Source organism: Prionailurus viverrinus, chromosome D1, assembly GCF_022837055.1.
Source record: "Prionailurus viverrinus isolate Anna chromosome D1, UM_Priviv_1.0, whole genome shotgun sequence".
Taxonomy (NCBI): Eukaryota; Metazoa; Chordata; class Mammalia; order Carnivora; family Felidae; genus Prionailurus; species Prionailurus viverrinus.
Window position 1 is genome coordinate 65,448,018 of NC_062570.1, and position 21,886 is coordinate 65,469,903.

A 21,886-nucleotide genomic window follows, 5' to 3' on the forward strand; every position below is an offset into this window, starting at 1 on the left:
TCAAATGGCTCCCGCTAGAGTAGGAATGCCTTAAATATTTTTGCTCCTAACTCAGACTAGTAGAGAAAGTTTAGACAAGTTTGGATCACATTTGGATTAAAATGGGAAATTCAGGTGTGGGCACAGCTATGGAGTGATTCTGCATTAACTTGGTATGTGGGTGGATGGAAGCATCAGTGACACCAAATACTATGAAACAGGGCAGTGTAAGGGCAGCCATCTGAGCACACTGTTGAGGATTTGTAGAGTTTAACAGATTTGTGGTTAAAAACACAAACACACATTAAGTATGGAATGGTAACAATGAAATGAGGATCATTATGCAATTAATTCCCCATGATTCTTCTGTTTCATCCTGTTTTAAGAAGTTCTATATTCTTACCACTTTCTTAGCATCCTGCTTTTGATAAAACACTACCCATAGCATCCTCTACCCGTTCACTCCCAGAATTCCTTCACCACGCCTTCTGCCAACCCATAGCCTACATTTCCTCCAAGGCTCAATTTGAGTCATCTCTAGTCAAGCATCCCAGAACTTCAAAAGATGTTGTCATCTTAAATTCAGATGAAGTACAGAAGGAGTCTCAGTAAAAGAGTTGGGATTGTCTACAATGGTAGAGTCTCTGATCTCTCATCTGAATGAGTTCTGACCTCCAGGGCTCTGCTAACAGCCCTGTTTGATCCCTATAATCCATCTAGCTTCTATTACAACTTCCTGGTTTCATCCTGATCTTTAGCCCCAATTTTCATGTAATTACAATATCAGCTCCTCGAATGCTAGTAGACAAAACTCTGCCTCAACTTGATTCTTTCACTAGCAGACAGACAATCTGATATTATCTATGTCTGTATTTCCAGTCCTCAATTGCCCTTCCCTGATAAACTTTCTATAAGGTAACTCTTTAGATACTATGGTAGTCACAAAGGCTGCTCACCTAACATTCCTTTCTTCTAGGCATGTTGTAGACCTCTGCCTCTCTTCCTCTTCTGGGGTATGACCACGTGAATTGTTTTGGCCAGTGAAATGTTATTGGAAATAGTATATATAACCTCTGGGTGGAAACTGTAAAAGATGGTGTGCAACGTATCATATCCCCAATTCCTTCATGAGTAACTACAGAAGCAGAGAGATGGAGCCTCCCTCAGCCTGGATCCCTGAGTGAGGGCAAAGTAAAACAAAGCCTCCTCCTCTCCTCCCAGCCAATGTGCGATGGAAGACATCAAGGACACTGAGATTTGGGGGTCATTTGTTACCACAGGATAATTTAGCCTGTCCTGATATAAATAGCAAATTAAACATTTGCATTCTGTAAGTCACTTCCAAAAAGCCTTAGAAAGAATGAGCCCACGGTACAACCAGCATACCCAACAAAACTGTAATGACTACAGAAGTCATATCCAATTAGCACCATGTGATAGCCCATTTATTCAGGCAGTCCTTGCTTTGCACAGTCTTGATGTGTATGAATTTCAGTCATCATGACTTAGTTAAATACTATCAGTCACCCAACAACACAGTTCAAACTGCAGTCACCATGGTATACTAACACTAATTACATGAAGTTCAAACTTCACTGCTAGCTCTTCAATCCACAATCACCATGTAAATTACAGATGTGCATTGTGATCAGTGACGGATCATGTCACTTCTTTCCCAGTCTGTCGTGACAGGACACTGGGCATCTGCTATTCAGTTCATACACAGGCAGCAAAGCATGCAGTTGTGTTGCCTCCTTGCCTCCCAGTGAACTTGCCAGCTAAGAAGAAGGTGTAGCAAATAAATGAAAGGGGATCAGGCTGGAAGTGGAATCTGAATCAAATGTCAGTGGAGCAATAGCAGAAGCAGCTGACCTTGGAAGCATGGACACTGCCACCATTTGAGAGAACCTAGCCATGCAACCCAAGGAACTTGGTGAAGGCAAACTTATAAACATAAATGGGAGGAAAGTGGTGTGCAGAAACGATGCAGGTGCCCCAGAGACTGTGCAAAGAAGGTGACATTTAAAGAATTTTCAGAGATAATTTATGACATTGAAAGCACAAATGATAAAAAGTTGGAAGTTGACCCGAACTTAGAAAATTGTATTATAACTCACCAAAATATAAAAAAGATGCTTCCCTCTGTATTGTATTATATTCAAGCAGGAGAAGGTAAGCACTGTTTAAGCTAATTTTGATAAGTTTTTATTAAAAAATTATATACTTTAATTCTGATATTTCTAATGTTTTAAACTCCAATGCACTAAAAAATCAGTTTATCTTTCGTTTCATTTTCTAAGTATTATAACCAACAGTTTTTTTTTTTTTAATTTTTTTTTTCAACATTTATTTATTTTTGGGACAGAGAGAGACAGAGCATGAACGGGGGAGGGGCAGAGAGAGAGGGAGACACAGAATTGGAAACAGGCTCCAGGCTCTGAGCCATCAGCCCAGAGCCCGACGCGGGGCTCGAACTCACGGACCGCGAGATCGTGACCTGGCTGAAGTCGGACGCTTAACCGACTGCGCCACCCAGGCGCCCCTAACCAACAGTTTTCAATGTTTAACAAAAAATTTTAAAGTGCATGGAACAATCCTAATTTTCCCCAATGATTATTAATATCACTTTGCTCTTTCAACCTGCATTGTTGTTTTCATGGTCCTGTGCTACTATACAAACCAAGGATTCCCTGGATTATCTTGAATCTGCATCTCCAGCAATCTTTCAAATGCTTGGTTCACATATACATATGCATAAGAGCTTGATGACTGACACTGTAAATGCCTAAAGTAGAGCGCTTTTGCACTCAAAGAAATGACCCTATTTCTCATTTCAAGGAGGCTGTGGAGAAAAGAAAGGATTCAGGATAGGACATTATTCCCTCCGAAACATGCTACTTGGAAATCTCTAACTCCTTGTTTCTGACATTCATGTGTGATACCAAACAGGGCACAAATAGTGATACTGACTCCAGACTTTCCCTGTTGTCTACAGTCCAGTCAATAACTTACTAGACTACCTTCTTCTTGCTTGCTAGCAGTTGGAGGAGGAATTGCATCGCATTCTTGGACTGACCGATGATTAAGTGACCCAGGGCTATGTGTCATGAGCCTTCTAGGGTCAATAGAAACTACAAATGAACCAACCACCCAAAACAAAGATGGGTGGAATTATTAGGGCAGACACTGTAGATGGTGTAGATTTTACCATCAGGTCACTACCCTCTGAATTTCCTTTACTGGCTTGGGGAATCAGGGGTCAGACACTGAACTCATCAACTATGAAATAGTAAGAGGCAAGAAGGCGGCAGTAACAGACCAATAATCTGAGGCTTTCAAAAGTAGAACACCAACCTTTTGGTTACTAAATTTCCACTTGTTTAACTAACAGATGGCTGAGGCTATTTTACTTTGAAAAATGGAAAATGAACACCCATGGAGAAGAAGCGTTGGCAAAAACTGAGATTTGGATTTAAAACCTTAGTATTAAATGAAGACCACAAATGGAGACCCAAACATATGCCCTCATCTAACATACTTCTCAAGGACGGCAACTCTAAGTATTTGGTAAACAATAAGTATGCAACAAGTATTTTTAAATGAATGAATGAACAATATTCATGAGCTGGGGTGAGGTGATACGAAACATAAAATTGGCAAAGCTAAAAGAAAACATTCGAGGTCTTTAGCTTTTGGTCATCATTCTATTTCTTGTAAATAGCAGAACTCGTCATTTTGTGATGTTCCTAACAATATATATGTATTCTTAATTGAGTATAGTTGATACCTAGGAATAAATTTTTTCAATAGGAAAGTGGAATAGTCTCTTTATTAAAAAACATAGAAGAATGTTCAACTTCACAAAATTAATAAAACCCAAATCAAAACAATGAGATGCCAATTTTCACTTAACAGATGGACATAAGTTTAAGTTTGACAATACTCTGTATTGGTAGGGGCGTGGGAAAACAGGGTTTCTCATCTACTTGCTTTTTTTATTGGATCACATAGGAAATCAAAAAGGAATTTATTTGTTTAATTTAAATTTTAGTTAACATACAGTGCAATATTGGTTTCATGAGTAGAATTCACTGATTCATCACTTATCTACAACACCCAGTGCTTATCACAACTGCCCTCCTGAGTAGGGCTACCTGGGTGACTCAGCTGAGCATCTGACCGGCTCAGGTCATGATCTCACGGTTTGTGAGTTTCAGCACCGTGTCAGGCTCTGTGCTGACAGCTCAGAGCCTGGAGCCTCTTTGGATTCTGTGTCTCCCTCTCTCTCTGCCCCTCCCCCACTCATGCTCTGTCTGTCTGTCTGTCTGTCTCTCTCTCTCTCTCAAAAAATAAACATTAAAAAACAAAAGACAAAATGAAACAAAAAACAAAAAAAAACCCACAAATGCCCTCCTGAGTACCCATCATCCATCTAGCCCACCCTCCACCTTCATTTACTTGAGCTTTTTATGGGAGGGTAAATTAGCAATAGCTTATCAAAATAGATAATTCGCATTCTCTCTGACCAGTAATTCCACTGTTAAGAATTTATCCTATAGATATGATAATACAGTATGCATATCTACAGCATAGATATAATACAGTACATGATAATACAGTAAATATATATTTATAAGAACATTTGTTGCACCACTGTTTGTAACAGAAACAGTCTGAAACAACTTAAATGTTCCATATTCATATTCATAGTGGACTATTTAGAAAATAATAGTGTCCACAGTTTGGGATATAATGCTGCTTTTTAAAAAATAAGGAAATCTTTCCAAGATATATTAGATAGAAAAGAATAGCATGCATAATATGAACTTGCTTGTGTAAGGTATGTATATATATGTAATTATATAGAATTTTTTTAAAAGAATGCATAGAGACTTAACAATGGCTATCTTTAGTAAGAGGGAATGAGGGGGATGGAGGAAGAAAGTTACTTTTCCTTTTTTGTTTACCATTTAAATCACTTACCATGGATAATCCTAACTATTACCTTTATACAAGTAGTAATTAATGTAAATTACAGCAAGAAAAGAAATAATGTAAATTGCAGATACCAACATGAACTCTAGCACCCAGCAAAATCACCAAACTCGTCCTCATGGGTCTCGATGAGCCCAAGGCAGCAGCATACCAAGGTAATAATGACCACTGAAGTAAGCAACTGTGTGCCACTTTACAATTTTTCCTAAAAGTCATCTCAGTGATTTTCTTTTACACGTGCAGCAACTATACAAATATACAAGGTTTAGTGCTGATATTCTTATTCTTCAGGGGAAAGCAGCCTGAGAAAGTTAGTAATTTACCCTATGCCAGAAGTGTATTTCCAATTGCCTGCCAAGAATTTCTAGCTAGAGGTGTTGTGGAGCCTTCAATAGCGTATTGTATATTTGAAAGTTGCTAAGACAGTAGATCTTAAAAGTTCCCATCACAAGAAAAAAATCGTAACTATGTGAGCTGATGGATGTTTTAACTAAACTTATTGTGGTAATCATTGGCAATATATACATATGTGAAATCATTATGTTGTACACCTGAAATTTATATAATATTATACATCATTTATATCTCAGTAAATCTGGAAAAATAAAAACAAACTCGATATATTCCAAACCAACATTCTTCAAACTGTGTACACCTGGCTGTACATGAAGACTTTCAAAGGGATGTGTAGGCAGGGATAGTCTGCGGGGAATCTATTTCAAGACCCCCAATTTCCAATGATCTATTCTTTTTCAAAATATTGGCAGTAATCTTTTCTATGTTCTTTTTCTTAAGTTAGCTTCTTCCAATTCTCATTACTGTATATATATTTGTGTGTCACAGAGTGCTCATTTATCTAAAATATATAACAAACTCCTATAAATCAATAAGTTAAAGACCTAAAACCAAATAGAAAGATGGAGGGAAAAAGCTTGAACAGATGTTTCAAAAAAGAAGATTTAAAAAAGAAGAAGATATCAAAAAGGCCAACAAGCACAATTAAAGTGGTTAATTTCATTTGTCATTCAGGAAGTGCAGAATAATTAAGGAATCTACTCCTGAAATCATTGTTTCACTATATGCTAACTAATTTGGATGTAAATTTTAAAAAATAAAAAATAAAATAAAAAAAAACCACACTCTCTCTGTCTCTCTCAAAATAAATAAATGAACTTAAAAAAAAAAAACACAATGAGATGCTATTATATATCTTCCAGAGTATCTAAGTTAAAAATATTGACAAAATAAGCACTGGAGAAGATGAGGAGCAAAACTAGAACTCACACATTGCTGGTGAGTGGTAAGCCCACTCTGGAAAAGGGAACAATGGAATTTTCTAGTTGGGGATAGAAATGTTCTATATTTTGTTTTGGGTGGTAGTTACACAGATACATACATATATAAAAATTCATCAGGCTATATACTTAAAATCAGTGTATTTTGTAGTTAAGTAGATTATGTCTTAACAAAGCTATGATGAATTTAAAGATCAATTTCATAGCTTCACAGATATTACTTCATGTAGTTTAATCATTTTTACTAATATATATTATTCCATTGTTAGACCATACCACAATGTATTCATTCACCAAACTGCATTTGGGCTGATTCTGGGATTTTGCTCCTATATACACTTCTATATTCCTGGTATATAAGTGCAAGAGTTCCTCTTGGGTATATTCTTAAGAGTGAAATTTCTTGGTTGTAGAGTATGTGAATGGTTAGCTTTATAGGATGGTGTCAGACCCTTCTTCCTTTGTACCAATAAATACTCTCACCAGCAATGATTAAGGGATACACTTTATCTACATCCTTTCCAACTCCTAATATTGTCAGATTTCTTAATTTTTGGTTTATCTCACTGAAGTCTCAATTTGTATTTCCCGATCACTAATGCAATTGAATATCTCATCACATGTTCATTAGCCAAATGTGGGTCATCTGTCATGAAATGCCTGGTCCTGTCTTTTGCCCATTTTCTACTAGGTTGTTTGCCCTCTCTGTATTGATTTGTAAGAGTTATCTAAATTTCATGATATTAACCCTTTGTTGATTATTTGGGTTACAAAAAGCCTTCTCCTAGTTTATAACCTGTTAACTTCACCTACAGTGTTATTTTATGAACAGAAAAGTTCTGAAGATTAATATTTGTCAAGTTTATCCATGATTTCTTTTATGTTAGTGCCTTTGTTATCTTGCTAATAATATCCTTTCCTATACCCTCCAAGGTGCCCAAATTTTTCTTCTATATTTTCTGCTAAAAGTTTCAAAGTTTTAGTGTTTAATATTTAAGTCTTAGATTCATTTGGAGCTGATTTTTTGTCTGATGTGAGATAGGAGATAGGATGTGAGATAGGAAAAATGGATAGGTTATCCACTTTTTTTTCATATGGATAACCATTTATTCCAGCTCCATTTATTGAACAGTTTCTCTTTTTCCCACCAATCTGCCATATGACCACCGTCATAAAAGTCCCAGGTGTCCGGTTCCATGTATATTTGAAAATATTTGTATAATTCCTTTCATTTGAATGATAATTTGGGTGGATACAAAATTCAAAGTTGAAGTTCTTTGTCTTTTTTTTTAAGTTTATTTATTTATTTTGAGAGATATAGAGATAGCACAAGTCGGGGAGGGGCAGAGGGAGAGGGAGACAAGAGAATCCCACGCAGGCTCTGTACCATCAGCCCAGAGCCTGACGCGGGGCTCGAACTCACAAAATCATGAGATCATGACCTGAACCAAAATCAAGTCTGATGCTTAACAGACTGAGCCACCCAGGTGCCCCAAAGTTCTTTGTGTTTTAATATATTTAGAATATTACTCGATTTATGCGCATATCCAATGTTGCTCCCCAAAAGTAAGACGTCAGTGTGATTCTTGCCCTTTTTCATATGATTTGCTATTTCTCTCTGGGAGTTTTTAGAGTTTTTTCTTTGTTTTTGATGTTCTTAAATTTCATTATGCCTCTTTTGTCAGTTCTTCCTTATCTCTCCTATTTAGGATTCTTCCATTTGTTGAAATCTGAAATCTTTCTTTTTTCTTTAATGCCGATTATTTTATCTCTATTATTTCTTTAAAGATTTTCTCCTCCTCCTTTTTCACTTTTCCTGTCAAATTCCTATTATATGAATTTGGGCACTTTTACTTTTAACTCCACATAACTTTTTCTCTCTCTCTCTCTCTCTTTTTTTTTTTTTGTATGTTCAATTTGTGTATCTTCCTGCTTCCCTCTGTAAAGTTCTATAATCTGATCATCTAGTTTTGAAATTCATTCTTCAGCTGCACTCATTTCACTATTAATTATATAATTGCATTCTGTATTTCAACTATTATACTTAAATGGTTCTACTTGGTTCTGTTTTATTATTTCATATACTTGCTTCATATTATTAACATCTTCCCTTATCTCTTTTAGTATGCTCACTTTGTTGATTTTCAAATTTTGGACTGCCTATTCAAAACTCTCCTAATGGTGTCTGAAACTTGGTCTGTGATCTCATCTTCCCCAGGGAAAACTTGTCCTTGGGAGGACAGTGTATGGTTCTAAGGCCAAATCCAGGTCCTCAACCCAGAGTTTAAGGAAAAGTAGGGGTAAGAACCTTAAGCACCAAAAACATGCCCCCTCCAAGCTATTCCTCAGTCCAGGGCTTCATCCTTATCAATCTTCTCCCAGGAGAAATGACCTTAGGTACTCCTAAAAGTATAACCTTGTATTGTTGACACTTTCCCCCTTCATTTTACTTGACTTTTCCACAGTATTTGACTCTCTTTAGCAGTCCTTTCTTGAAAACTTTTCTGGATTTTTATATTACCCTGGCCTGGTTTTTCTCTTGTCTCTGAGTATCTTATGTTTGTGAACTGCCTTCCAGGGTCTAAATTTCTTTTCTCATCCTTCAGATATTGGCATTCCATACTCATTCCTCTTGTCTCCTCTCTCTATATACTTTCTCTAGATGGCTCTCAGGTCTCTCTCCAGCACACAGCGTTCTGCTAAGATCTAGCTCCACCTCTCACCCCACCTGCATGGACACATCCACCTCAAGGCACCACAGGCTTTTCAAAGTTTATATGTTCCAAAGTGAAAATCATCTCTTCCCCCACCTCAACTTTCTCACTGTCCCGTATTCTTTATTATCCATCAAATTTCTAAATCAAGAAAATCGTTCACCTCTGTATGCTACCTGTCATTCTTCAAGGGGAAATGGGTCAGAAAATGTTGGTCACCTATTTAAAAGTTATTCCTGACTTTTTTCTTGATAAGAGTACTCTGACTTCTTTTTTTGTTTGTTTGTTTTTGTTTTTGTTTATTTGTTTGTTTGGATGTGTCTAGATCAAAAGGATAAGTTATGGGTTTCTTCAGTCTTGGCCATCCCATTCATTTTTGCCAGATACTCATTTCCACATCCTCTCCTAGACCTAGGAATGGCCCATGTGATTCACTTTGGGCCAGTGAGAAATAATGAGAATTTATCTGGGTGCCATCTTGATAAAGTTTTTTCCTTGGTAAAACTGGAGAAATGTATACTATGTCTTTGTCCCCTTTTTTCCTTCTTGAGATACTGTCATATGAGAAGGTGATGCTTGGACTGTGGCAGCCATCTTGCTACTGTTGGAGAAAAGTCTTAGGATGAAGGCTGGTCTGGTAAAGATGGAGGCACACAAAAATGGTATAGTGTCTGTGAGTTGTACTGTGCCCAAGTGGAGGACTCCAGAAAGCTACTGGCAGCATAAGTGTATCCAAAGAACTGAGAAAGATTAACAAGTTAAAGTATCAATGCTTTCTAGCCTTGGTGGGCATATTCAATTCTGTGTACCAAAATGTAAGGGAAGGAAAACAACTTGGTGGAGAGGCATAAAGAAAATTAAATGGCTAGAAAGGAAAGCTTGCTAAAACACTGAAATATTAGCAACTATTTGTTAAAAAATAAAATCTTAAAGCCTTAAAAAAATAAATAAAAGTATAACCCACCAGTCCTGGAGCTTGGAGTTCAATGCGTAAGGAGTCAATGCTGAACACCAGTCACTTCCCACCCCTTTTCTTTAGTTTCTCACTCAAAACAGGGCTTTAGTGCTGGTTTGATTTTATTCCTTAAGACCTCTGTGAGGGGACAGGTATCACTGTTCCAAGGCAAAGGAAGAGAAGCAAAATGGGAACTTGGATTTTTTTTGTCTTCCTATTTTAATTTTCTATCCTGGCTCCTGGCTGCCGCCTCACCAATCGTACACACCAGCTCCAAATGAACCCTTTATTTTCCCAAGAATTTCTCATAGTATTCTCTGTAATCTTGTATCATGAGGTTTTTCTCTAAAGTTACTCTAGGTTTAATCTTCAGAGAAGATGCAGTGTTCTGTGCTAATTCAGCATCTTGAGAAGGAACAGAGCCTTTTGGAAGTGGCCTCTCCCTGGGTGGTTTTTGACAATTAACTCAAACAGATTTAAAGAACTGAGTGACACTGCTATGTCAAAACTCCTTCTGGGACACCTGGGTGGCTCAGTCAGTTAAGTGTCTGACTTTGGCTCAGGTCATGATCTTGTGGTTCACGAGTTTGAGCCCTGCATTGGGCTCTGTGCTGACAGCTCAGAGCCTGGAATCTGCTTCAGATTCTGTGTCTCCCTCTCCCCCTACCCTTCTCCCACTTGCACTCTCTCTCTCTTAAAAGTAAATAAACATTTTTAAAAAATTAAACACACACACACACACACACACACACACACACACACACACTCCTTCCATTCCCATCTACTTATTTATGTAAGGTCCTTGGTGCCTGTATCTTTAAAAACTAAAACAACAATACAATTGGTGCTGAATGCTGTCTCTAACAGTAAGTAATATTCAATCATGGATGAATATACAGTTTGGGGGAAAAATGCAGCTTTATCCATCCACTAAAGAGATGCATTTCCAATATAATTTTACTTGTGATGCTTAATAATTTTAACAAATTATAATTATGTTCTCTTGATCAATTGTGTATTAATAAACATAATGATAAATCATTGTTAAATAATTTTTAAACATTTAAAGGTTTAAAATTTTTAAAACTTAAAATCACAGGGAATAAAAACAAAGTATTAAATATGTATTTGAACCTTTTTTTTGGAAAATGAGACAAATGATAGGATGATTAATAAAAACCTTTCAAGTAAAAATATATATGGATAAGATTCTGTGAAAGAAGTGGAATAGAAATACAAATTCAAAGGAAAGAATGAATAACCTAAAGTTTCTGTTATAAAAGAGTTCGTAAGTTTTTACAAATGGATAAGATGAATATCCTATACATGTAAAAAACAATATTAGTTTTATTTTTGTCAATATTTGTAAAACATTATAGCCTTTGAAATTAAATTTATGATGAAAAATTTTTAAGCTTGACCTAAAAAGATCTTCAGAGATTCATAATTTTTAAATATTGTTGGAATTAAGCATAAAAGTTTGAATATACAATTCCAAAAAATGCCTCATTCTTTTTCCAATCTACGAAACCAGCAATTCTCCTAGACTTTCTTTTTGTCTTACACCACTTTCCCAGTCACCTGAAAAAGTTTTGATTCCTTGTACTCTTTTACCTAACATTCATACTTATTTGAAAAATTGTGCTGATTTTCTTCCCAATGTCTGATTTTTCCCCTCCTCTCTGTTCCATTCTTTTTGCCCAAGTTCCGATCTTCATCATCTCACCCACATCCTATTTCGGTGCTCCAACTGCTGCTTGCCCCAAGCAAACCATACCACGCGCTGTTGCCAGATTATTCTTCCTGAAGTTCTGTCTCGCCAGGAATCCATCTACCAGCCCACTAACTGATGGAGCTGGCCTGTGAGGAGTCTCAGACACTTGGCTACTTGTCCCCGACCTGCTCCAGTGCCCATCCTGTTTCCATTCAGACCCTGATCCTCATTTTATCTACCCATCAAGATCCTGCTTCTGCCTTTTAGCCAAGTTCCCTCAAGACCTTCAACTCAAATGTATTCCTAGGGCTTTTCCAGCTTCTTACTATCTCAGGCAGGACACTCCATTAGAATAGGCATTCTCCCCTCAGAATCTAGACCACAGACCTCATCCAAGTCCACCCAAACTACCCTACAAGGGTTGGAGGGACAAAGAAGAAACTCACATAGGTTCAGCTGTGATCAGGGTACTTCATTGCCTTCCATTAGCAACCCATTGTCAAATAAGCTGAAAATAAAGTCTTCTCCAGGTAAGTCAAGGTCTAGAGCAAAACAGTTCTCACCTGCCTTCTTGGCTTAATTTCCCCCTACTTCCCTACATGTCTTCTACAGTTCTAGAAAAACAGAATTACTACTATATTTCATATTCTCTGAACATAGTACACATTTTTTTTCTGTCTCTATATCTTTGCAAAGTTCTTCCTATCTAGAATCCCCTTCCTTCTTACCATGACTGTAACATTAATTTCTACTTTCATCTATTCTTTCAGAGCCAGATCACATATTACCTTCACTTTAAATAGTTTCCATAATCCGCTAAAGGGAATATTAGCTCTCTTCTTAAAAATCTAGTACTACCACTACATTATATAACACCACATTACTACATCATATGTTTTATCTTACCATATTATATAATATTATACAGCACTATGTTATATAGTACATAAAGAATACATGTCATTATATACTATGTGTAATATATACACACACATACACATTATTATATATTCATTCACTGCCTGTATTTTTGTTTTAAACCCTTTACTAGGTTGCGGGCAACCTGTGGGCAGGGACTGTGCCAGACTCATCCCTGTGTCCTCCACAGCACATAGTAGTATTCAATAAATATTTATTGAATTATTAAGTGTATATCAATCATTGCATATTGAATAAATCCCCAAGGCTCCTGGCTCATGGGCTCCTTTGTAACATAATTTTCATAAAAACCTTCATTAAATAGGGCCTCAACATATTCATACACATAAGGTAATTCACAATTTAAGAATAACTAAATATAGTAAAATAAAGGTAAGAGTCTTAACATATTGGGATGAAAATATACAGTAGAGAAAAAATGCCCAACAATCAGGCATCAGAAAAGTTTCACTCTCTTACGTAGAGTGTGTATGTTAAGGCTAAAGGTCAAAAGCTGATGACCAAAACCTGGATAACAGCTTGTAAATTAATGAACAAGGGTCTTGTTCACACACTAGAAAAAACATTTTAAAATTAGCCCCCACACTTTGATGACAAGTGCCTTCACAAAGTGTGACCGTAAAGCAAAAGTACACTGTACTTTGTGGTAAATTACTCAAGGTGAGAGGCTGCATTCTATTTATCTTTGTACCCCTATAATGGCTGACGGATTAAAATCCAAAGATACTTGTTAAAATCAATAAAGACATTTAAACGACTGCTGTGCCATTTTAAAAAAGCCACCTTGCAAGACTGAGACACTACAACAATAATTTCCTTCATTTCAAAGAGTATACGTTGTTCTCAACTATCTATGACAGCAAGTTAAAACTTTTTTAGACTGGGATTCACATCCTGTCACAATTTTCTTTCCTTTTTTAAAAGTTCATTTCCCACTTCTTTCCTTCAAGCATTTTATCTGCCAGTCAAATTGAACTTCCTTATTTGACACTTGCTTGCCTCTATACCTCTGGTCATTTGGCAATTTCTTATGTCATTTATTATTTTCTTTCCTGTATTGTATCTTACACGTAGCTTGTCTCCCTTACCAGATTCTAAGTTCCTTATATCAGATTATCTATCCTTAATTATATTTTTATATATCTTTATATATCTTCAATTATATTTTATTACCTAGCCTAACATGGTAGGCACACACACACACACACACACACACACACACACACGCACACACTCGGTCAAAGGAATTACTGAATGTATGAAGAATACCAACAGGGCTCAAATCTGGAAACTACTTTATGACAAGCCATAGAATAAAATGTTTCCTTAAATTATAGCTGGGTTCTTAAATATAAGTAGGCATTAAAAATACCTTGGAAACGTGTTAAACATGCAAATTCTTGGTGTTAGTTATCAGAAGGGGGCTTGAAGGAATACCAAGTGGCAACTGTAATTACCTAATAAGAAGGAGTAAACTTCTGAACCACTGTTGAGAGTAAAGGGAACAGAAAGGAAGAAACAGACACAAGAGGATCTCAGGCACACTCCTGGCAGTAGGAGCCATCATCAAACTCTTCCTTTGTAGGAAAAGTATTTCTTGGCTGGCTTTCCTTACATCTAATCTTTGACTTTTGAAATCAGGATGACAAATGTATTTATTTTAAGTTCCATTCACTTAAATGTACATAGAAAAACCATGACTATTTTTCTCAGAATACTTTTCAGATATATACCATATTTCAAAATGCACAATACATAGGCTGAACCATAAAAACTTTTTATCCAATAAAGCCCTTTGAAAAAATGTCTCTACATGTTAGATATTGCAAAAGATAAGCTCTGCTTATAAAGCAGCCAGGTACTGAGAGAAGTAACGTATTCTTTTTAGATTATTTCAAACAGAGGATATGAATTATAGGAAGACTTCAAGTAGCTAAGAAGAAAAGAGTCTTTTTGCCTTTCAGAAGTTTATGAAATGCCCATATTCCAAACTTCATACACTGAACTCCTTAGGGTAGTCTGATATAGTACACGCTATCTGTCACTTCTCTACCCATTTGGCAAAGACTACATAGAGACAAATGTTACAGAGGCTCAAAAATGGAGACTTCTGGAAAAATGACCAAAGCCAGAAATAAAGTTGTACTAATTAGAAAACAAATAATTAAATGGCCAAACCCGAATGTTGTGTGATGCTGAAAAGAGATAGATTTCTAAGGCACACCATCTGTTTTACAGTTTTTGATTTTGCTGTACTACAAATCTACTCAGAACAGTTTTGCCATGATCTAGCTGCTAGCTCATTTGCACAATTACTTCAGGCCAGAAAAACTTATTGCACAGAAGCATTTCAGAGATCAACACATTCATAGAAGAGGGCAGATAGAAATCAGCTTTCAGTGAAGACTAGTTTCTGAGCCCTTGAAGGAAAAAAAAATATTATTCAAAAAAATGATTACAAATTGCCAAAGGAAAATGAGAGAATTGAAAGGAACAGTGATATCACTATAAATTTCTGATACATATCTAAACTGATGTGGGTCACCACCAACCCCTCTGTTGGCCAGTCTAATGGAAACTCATCGCGCCTTGACCTCTCAGCAGCATTTACCTGGGAGCTAAGCTCTCACTTTGTCAATCCTCTCACTTAACTTCTCTGGCACCACTCTCACGATTTTCTCCTCTTCTTACCTGCTATCCCTCCATAGCCCCCGCTGCTAGCTGCTCCTCTTCTGAATGCTGTAGTGTCTCATGGCAGGGTGCTGGGGCCTCTTCTCTTTTCTATCTGTATCTTCTTACCAATTTATCTCGTCAGCCCGATGACTTTACATGGCATCTATATACTCATGATTCCCAAACTTCTATCTCCAGCTTGGACTTTCCCAGCTCCAGACTCACATATCCAATGATCTATTTAATATTTCCACCTGGATGCTAGGTGTCTCAAGCTTTGCACATCTAATATGGAACTCTTGAGTCTCCATCCTCCCCGCAGGAAAAAAAAATTTGGAAGTCATCCTTGACTCCTCCCTTAACCTCTTTCCTCATCTAATCCACCACCAAGTCCTGTCAATTATACCTAAAAAACATGTCACATGTATTTCTCTCCAACTCTATTGCTACCACCCTGTCCAAGCCACCATCACCTTGCGACAATACCACTGCAAGGTACACATATCATGTATCTCCAGTACCTAGCACAGTGTCTAGAAAATAATAGATGTACAATAATTTCTTCATAGATGAATACTGCTTAGCAATATTTCCTATGTGTATTTAGAAATCTCCAATCTCAGTTCTTAAAACATTTTCTGAAATACCTACAGGCTTACTCATTTATTGAATCATTCACTCATTCAGCAATTATTAGTTGGTCTTAGGCTCAACAACATATTTTGCAGTGTCTTCAAGATGGCAGAAGTTTGTTTCCAGTTTTTATGAAAATCTCTGGAGATGGGCAGTCAAAGGCTGGCATGGCAGCTCTGTGAACTAAGAGCCCTGATTCCTTGCATCTTATTGCTTTGCCATCCTCAGTTTATGGATTCCACTTTATGGTCTAATGTGGCTAGTCAAACAAAGAAGATGGGTATGAGGAATGCCATACTCTTTCCATTTAAGGACACTTCCCAACAATTGCTCCTACTTCCCCCAACATGATAACTAACAAAAACTGGGGATGACTAGCAAAGAAGACCAGATAGCAACATTTCCAGCTGCAAGTGAGGATCCTCATACCAGAGAATAAAAAGAGAATAAATATTAAGAGGTAAGTAGCTGTTTCTTCCAAGGTTCCTATTGTGACCAGGTAATGTTCTCAGTACAGAAATACAAAGCATGGTAAGATATAGGGTCTATGCTGAAGGCAGTTAGTCTAATGGGGGAAAGCAATACGCAAATGAATAATTACTCAAAATTTCAGGCCAGGTAACAGCCACTGTTAGGAGATCTTGGTTTTTCCAAGTCCCCAAAGATTCCTTCTATCCAAAGAGCTGAAAGAGAAGCGGACAGTTCCAGTGCTTTATGTCACTGAACTGTACAGACTGCTTCAATATTCCAGTTTTCATAACGGGCATTTCTCAGCTCTCTTCTACAGGACTTGATATGGCATGGAGCAAAGCAGAGTTCATTTAAACCTCTGTAAACATATAGAAACAACTGTGGTAATAGTTTTAATAATTTGAAAATATCCATTTGAGAAATGTGTTAAGGTTCAATAATTTCTTTTAACTTGTCATAAGATGAAACTAGTTGACTATTTTAAGACTATACATAAATGACAAGGCCAAATTAAAAAAAAAGCAATGATAGCATGTCAAAAAGAAAAAAAAAGAAGTAATACTATCACTTACTGTTATCCACTGGTTATCTAGAAGTTCCTTAGCTGTGATTCTGTGAGCAGGGTCTACTTTCATAAGTTGTTTCAACACACTTTTAGCTGCAAATAAGGGAAAATCCTGAAAATCTTATTTTAGCTACAATTAATACATTTTCCAGTTTATTTAGAAAAAGGTCTGTGTGACCTGAAGGAATGACTGCAATTATAAAATAAATATCATCAGTATAAATGGTTAATAAATAATGTTTCACAGGCCTACAGTGAGGTTTTATGGCCTGGATTAGCTGGTTTATGGTCTATAGTAAAAATGAGCTAGATGATTGGCAATTTCCTCTTCAATTTTTACTATGTATTTTCTGTTTTTGTTGGAAGTTTTGACAACAACAATCACAGTGAAGAGATCACTATTTCTACAAGTAAATAGTGTTTATTTCTACGAGTAAATATAATGATTAAACAGATCTCGAGTATTTGAATTACTGGCCAAGTTTCTTATATTACATAGATTTCCTTCAGTAAGTAATAACAGATCTATACTTACCGCAATCACTTATGGAATCCCAGATTCGATCTTCAAAATGTAGTTCTCCCTTTCTTATTAGCTCAAATAGCTTCTCTTCTGAGCTTGCCAAAAAGGGTGGTTCTCCACATAATCTACAACAAAGGCAATGATTTTGTTTAGATTTTTAAAAAATAATCAAAATGATGCTATTAAAAATTAAGTTTCCATAGGACTTGGAAATAGTGGTGCTTCAAATTTAAACAAAGGATAGCTAGAGGTGGGTATCTCTCTAGATGTACAAACAGGAGAAAAGGGTTTTTGCAAGATCAGTGCTAGGCCCTCTTTATAGACCTTGAAATCTCCAGATTAGCAAATGGTCCAAAGGTGTTCCAGATGGGGGAGAACTAAGCTTACATAGGGCCAAAATACAGGAAGGTGTGAGATTTTAAGTACGCAAATAATAGTGGAGGTGAACTTCAACGTGAGAGAGGATAATGTAATGCTTTAAAGGACATAATTCAAACTGAAATTTGAGGAAAATATACTGAGTTTTCAGAGTCCAATGAGAGTTGTATCCATGGTAAAATACTACACAAATGTTAGTAAGAATAAACCAAGAAAAACCCTGGGCTGTACAGGCTCTGAGTCAAAGCCAAAAATACATTAAAATCACCACAACTCTTCAAAACTGGTATACAAAAGGAAGACAACCTGGATGAGGAAAGTCAGATGACGATGATTTGACCCTTCAGTCTAGAATGAAAGCTGAGTTACATAATGATCAACATCAGTAAAAACCATTGGCAGTATATACAAAGTCAGCATGGCTTGTTGCACATTCTGTAATACAGGGACTATGTGTCTTCAGACTCCTTTCAAAGGAAGTACTGTACTATATTTTACAAAGAGCACGGCAAGCCTATGCTTCAGTCAGTAATCCAGACCAAAACTATAAGAACTCGTGTAAAAGCTGAGTTCCAATTCTTCATAATATATTCTCAACAAATGTTACCCATCATCTTTACTGTCAGTCCCAACCTCTGAGTACAACCCTATAGACAACAACCAGATTTTGCCAATGACAACCAGACAGGAGCTGAACCTGGGCTCATCACAGAGGCAATACCATATGCCTGTTCTTCAACTCTCAGGATTATATTTTTCCACTTTGTTACTGAAAGAATAAAATGGCATAATTATATTACACTCCGCAAATGCTAGTCTGTTATGTCCATAAGTATAATGATCTCTAAGTTTCCCAGCAATTAGATTTTTACTTTGACTTTTAAAGTTATACTGTGGAGTTCTTTTAAAATCTTCACTATGATCATTTTTGAATAAATCTAAATTTGATAAATAATTCACATGATAAGGAGGATGGTGATGATGATTTTGTAGGGAAAAAAAGTTGCTTTCATCCTTGTAGTTGATCAACCTAGGCTGGAAAAGAGAACTCTTCATTTATATAGCTTCTTGTTAAAAGACCAGTACTTATCAAGTTGTTCTACAGTCTCTTATTTTAATACTTTTTATTTCTCCAGCTCATTCTGACCCTTCTCTCTCTGATCTTATTTGCCTATTGTTTAGTTTCAAAATGCAATAAAAAAAAGTCTAGATAAATGGTCTTACGGACAATTACTATCTATTATAACAAGTACAGGACAGCAGGAGTCCAGCTCATTGAGTCTGTTAACAACCAGTGATATGCACATTCACCAATTTCTTAGCTGCCCCTGCATTGCCCGACTCGCATGCCACTATAGCTTAAGGGCTACTTTTTTAAAAATTCCACTTTTTTTCTGTCCTTTGCAATTTTACTTACACAAAATGTATCTAATGGTTGGTCAATCAGCAGCATATGAAATTTTATGACAGCAATTTTCTGCACATCCAGAAAAGGGAATCCAAGACATGAAAAATGCCTCTTGAAGCCTTTCTATTATTTTCTGTTGCCTTCATAGGAATCACAACAGCAGAGGATAGTACCCATGAAGAGTGTTTATGTTAATTTCACCTTGAGGAAGTACGTTATCATTGTCCAATTAAGCAGAAATGAATCAGGGGTAACTGATAAACAAGAAAATAACCCCCCTGGAGAAGGTAATATGTTTGTGCCCTTGGTGAAAGAAATTATCTATAAGAACACTGGCTCAGGCAAATTAATGAATAGGCACTGATTAGCTAAGTAAGAGTCTAGTGTAAAGAAAAAAATATGTCATTATGATGATATGCAGTCACGCTCTGAAGCAGAAAAATTCAAATTATATCTTTAAGAAGGAGAAAAATTTAAGATATGTAATACACTATCACTTTCTTTAACAACAAATTCAAACTAAGAAGGCAGCAAATACCACATGAATTGTGTAATAATAGATTACATATATTATGTTTGACTTGTCTAGAAATTCTTACAAGTATAAAACACTAATTTAAAATAGTTATATTTTTAATTAAAAACTAAGGCTCAGAATTTTTATGGTATGATTGTAATCAGCACAAAACAATGATCAAAAACTTTGTGAATATGTTTATACTTCATGCAATCTGAGCAGTGATGTGTGTTGACCATCTGAGTTACAGCTACAATCACATCTTCCAATTTCTGCTGCCTGTGTATTCCACTTCACAGAACTGTGAAAATGTAACTACTGTGATGTCAATATTTAGAAATGATCTGGAAGAGGTAGTACACAGTGAAATCTTCAATATGACCATAAAACTAATGTTGCATCAGCATAAAAATGTTCATACTCACCAAGAGGCAGAACAATGGCCACTAACTTTTCAGAACACCTCTTAGATAATTCGCTTTAATTCAATTTAACAAACATATATTGAGCACTGACTACATACCTACCATTGTACCAGATACTAGGGATGCAAAGATGAATAATATAAGATCTCTTCCTTCATGGAATTTAGAGTAAAGAAAACAAAAACAGAAAACAAAAACATACTCTAACGATTATATTCCAATAGTTTTAAAAAGTGCTATGAGAACACAGGAAAGTGAACATTTCCATCAAATGTACACATGTGCAAACTTTCCTGATGAAATGTTATCGTTTTTCTTTCAGTGTTGTTGTTTTGCGTGCATTTTTGTATGTTGCCTTAACTCCTCTTTGGAGTGTAGGAATGTATATACATAATGAATGCAGTAGCTCTGCTGGGGTAGATGGTAGGAGTTAGGGAACAGAAGGTGTTAATGTTTGAGCTGGAGGACCCAGGAGAAAGGTTAGTAGAGAAGTAAAAGAACATTCTAAGTAGAAGAAACTGCATGAGCAAAGACCTAGAGACATGTGATACACGGTATGTGAATCAGAAAGAGTGGCCTGAGTGGCTATAGCATAGGGTAGGTGCATGGGAATGCACATCTAGCCCAAGACTGGAAAGACATTCTGGAGCCAGATCATGAAAAACTTGCCTTTATGCCGTGCTGGGATGCTCTGACGTTTTTCTATAACAAGGGAGAATTATCAGAGGTCGTGAATCAGAAAAGTAGTACCATCAGATTTGAAATTTAGAAAGTCCTGACAGCAATGTGAAGGATGAACTAGGGAGGGAGACCGGGGGCAGGAAGAACAGTCAGAAAGACAATGTAATATTCTAGAAGACGGATCATAAGGAGAAGTGATACCAGTGAAGAGAAACCAAAGAATTTCCTTTTCAAAGGAAAAATGAACAGGACATGGGGTTTGATTGACTCCTGAGAGTGAGAAAAAAACAGTGATGTTTTTGGTAGCAGTAAGAAGATCAGGAACTATGGAATTCTCTCTGGATCCCGGGATGAACCTCTGTCTAGTTAGTGTCCACTCCTCACATACGCCCTGTTCATAGGACAGCTAAGTGCCAGGTACCAGTACCTGTCTCTACCTGATGAATCTCTTCAGAAAATACAAAGAAGCTTTCTGGTTTGTAGCAAAGGATCAGGGAGGTGTTAAGCAAGAGTTCACTCAGATCATGTCATGTATTCTAGCATTTATAGGTCAACGAAAAGCAAACCTGTATGTTATAAATTTATAGTATTAAAAAAATATCTAATGGATGTAGCTAACAACTAATAAGAGAGCTTTCAGAAGTACTTCCCAATTGTTTTTTCAGTCATTTTTTAAAACCTATATTGTTGAATCTTCATTTAAAATCTATATAATTCTACTGTTAGGGACTATCCATTCATTTTAAACTGTACCTTTAGCAGGCTACTTACAGAATGTACATTATGACACCTATGCTCCAAATGTCACACTGCTGGCTATAGTCGTGGGCATTGATAACTTCAGGGGCTGCCAAATAAGCAGAAATGAAATAATATTAATAATACAATAAATGAAGTTTAAATGCTTAAACACAAAGCATGAAAAATGTGCTGATGTGTTGTAATTTATTCCCCCACAGGGAAAAAGAGAACCAACAGCAGATGTTAAATGAATAATGTACAGGCCTTAACAATTGATGTC

At 36.4% G+C, this 21,886-nt stretch overlaps 1 protein-coding gene across 7 annotated transcripts in view; it reads right to left on the reverse strand.

Moving 5' to 3' along the window:
- STK33 (serine/threonine kinase 33) overlaps positions 1 to 21,886 on the reverse strand; it is a 168,831-nt gene that overhangs the window by 21,155 nt on the left and 125,790 nt on the right. For all 7 annotated transcript variants that reach the window (XM_047823936.1, XM_047823931.1, XM_047823937.1 and 4 more), the window contains exons 9-11: positions 21,637 to 21,712; positions 17,469 to 17,581; positions 16,941 to 17,026 (exon numbers count right to left, since the gene is read on the reverse strand). In XM_047823936.1, coding sequence (XP_047679892.1) covers positions 16,941 to 17,026; positions 17,469 to 17,581; positions 21,637 to 21,712 — 275 coding nt within the window. The remainder of the gene's footprint in view (positions 1 to 16,940; positions 17,027 to 17,468; positions 17,582 to 21,636; positions 21,713 to 21,886) is intronic.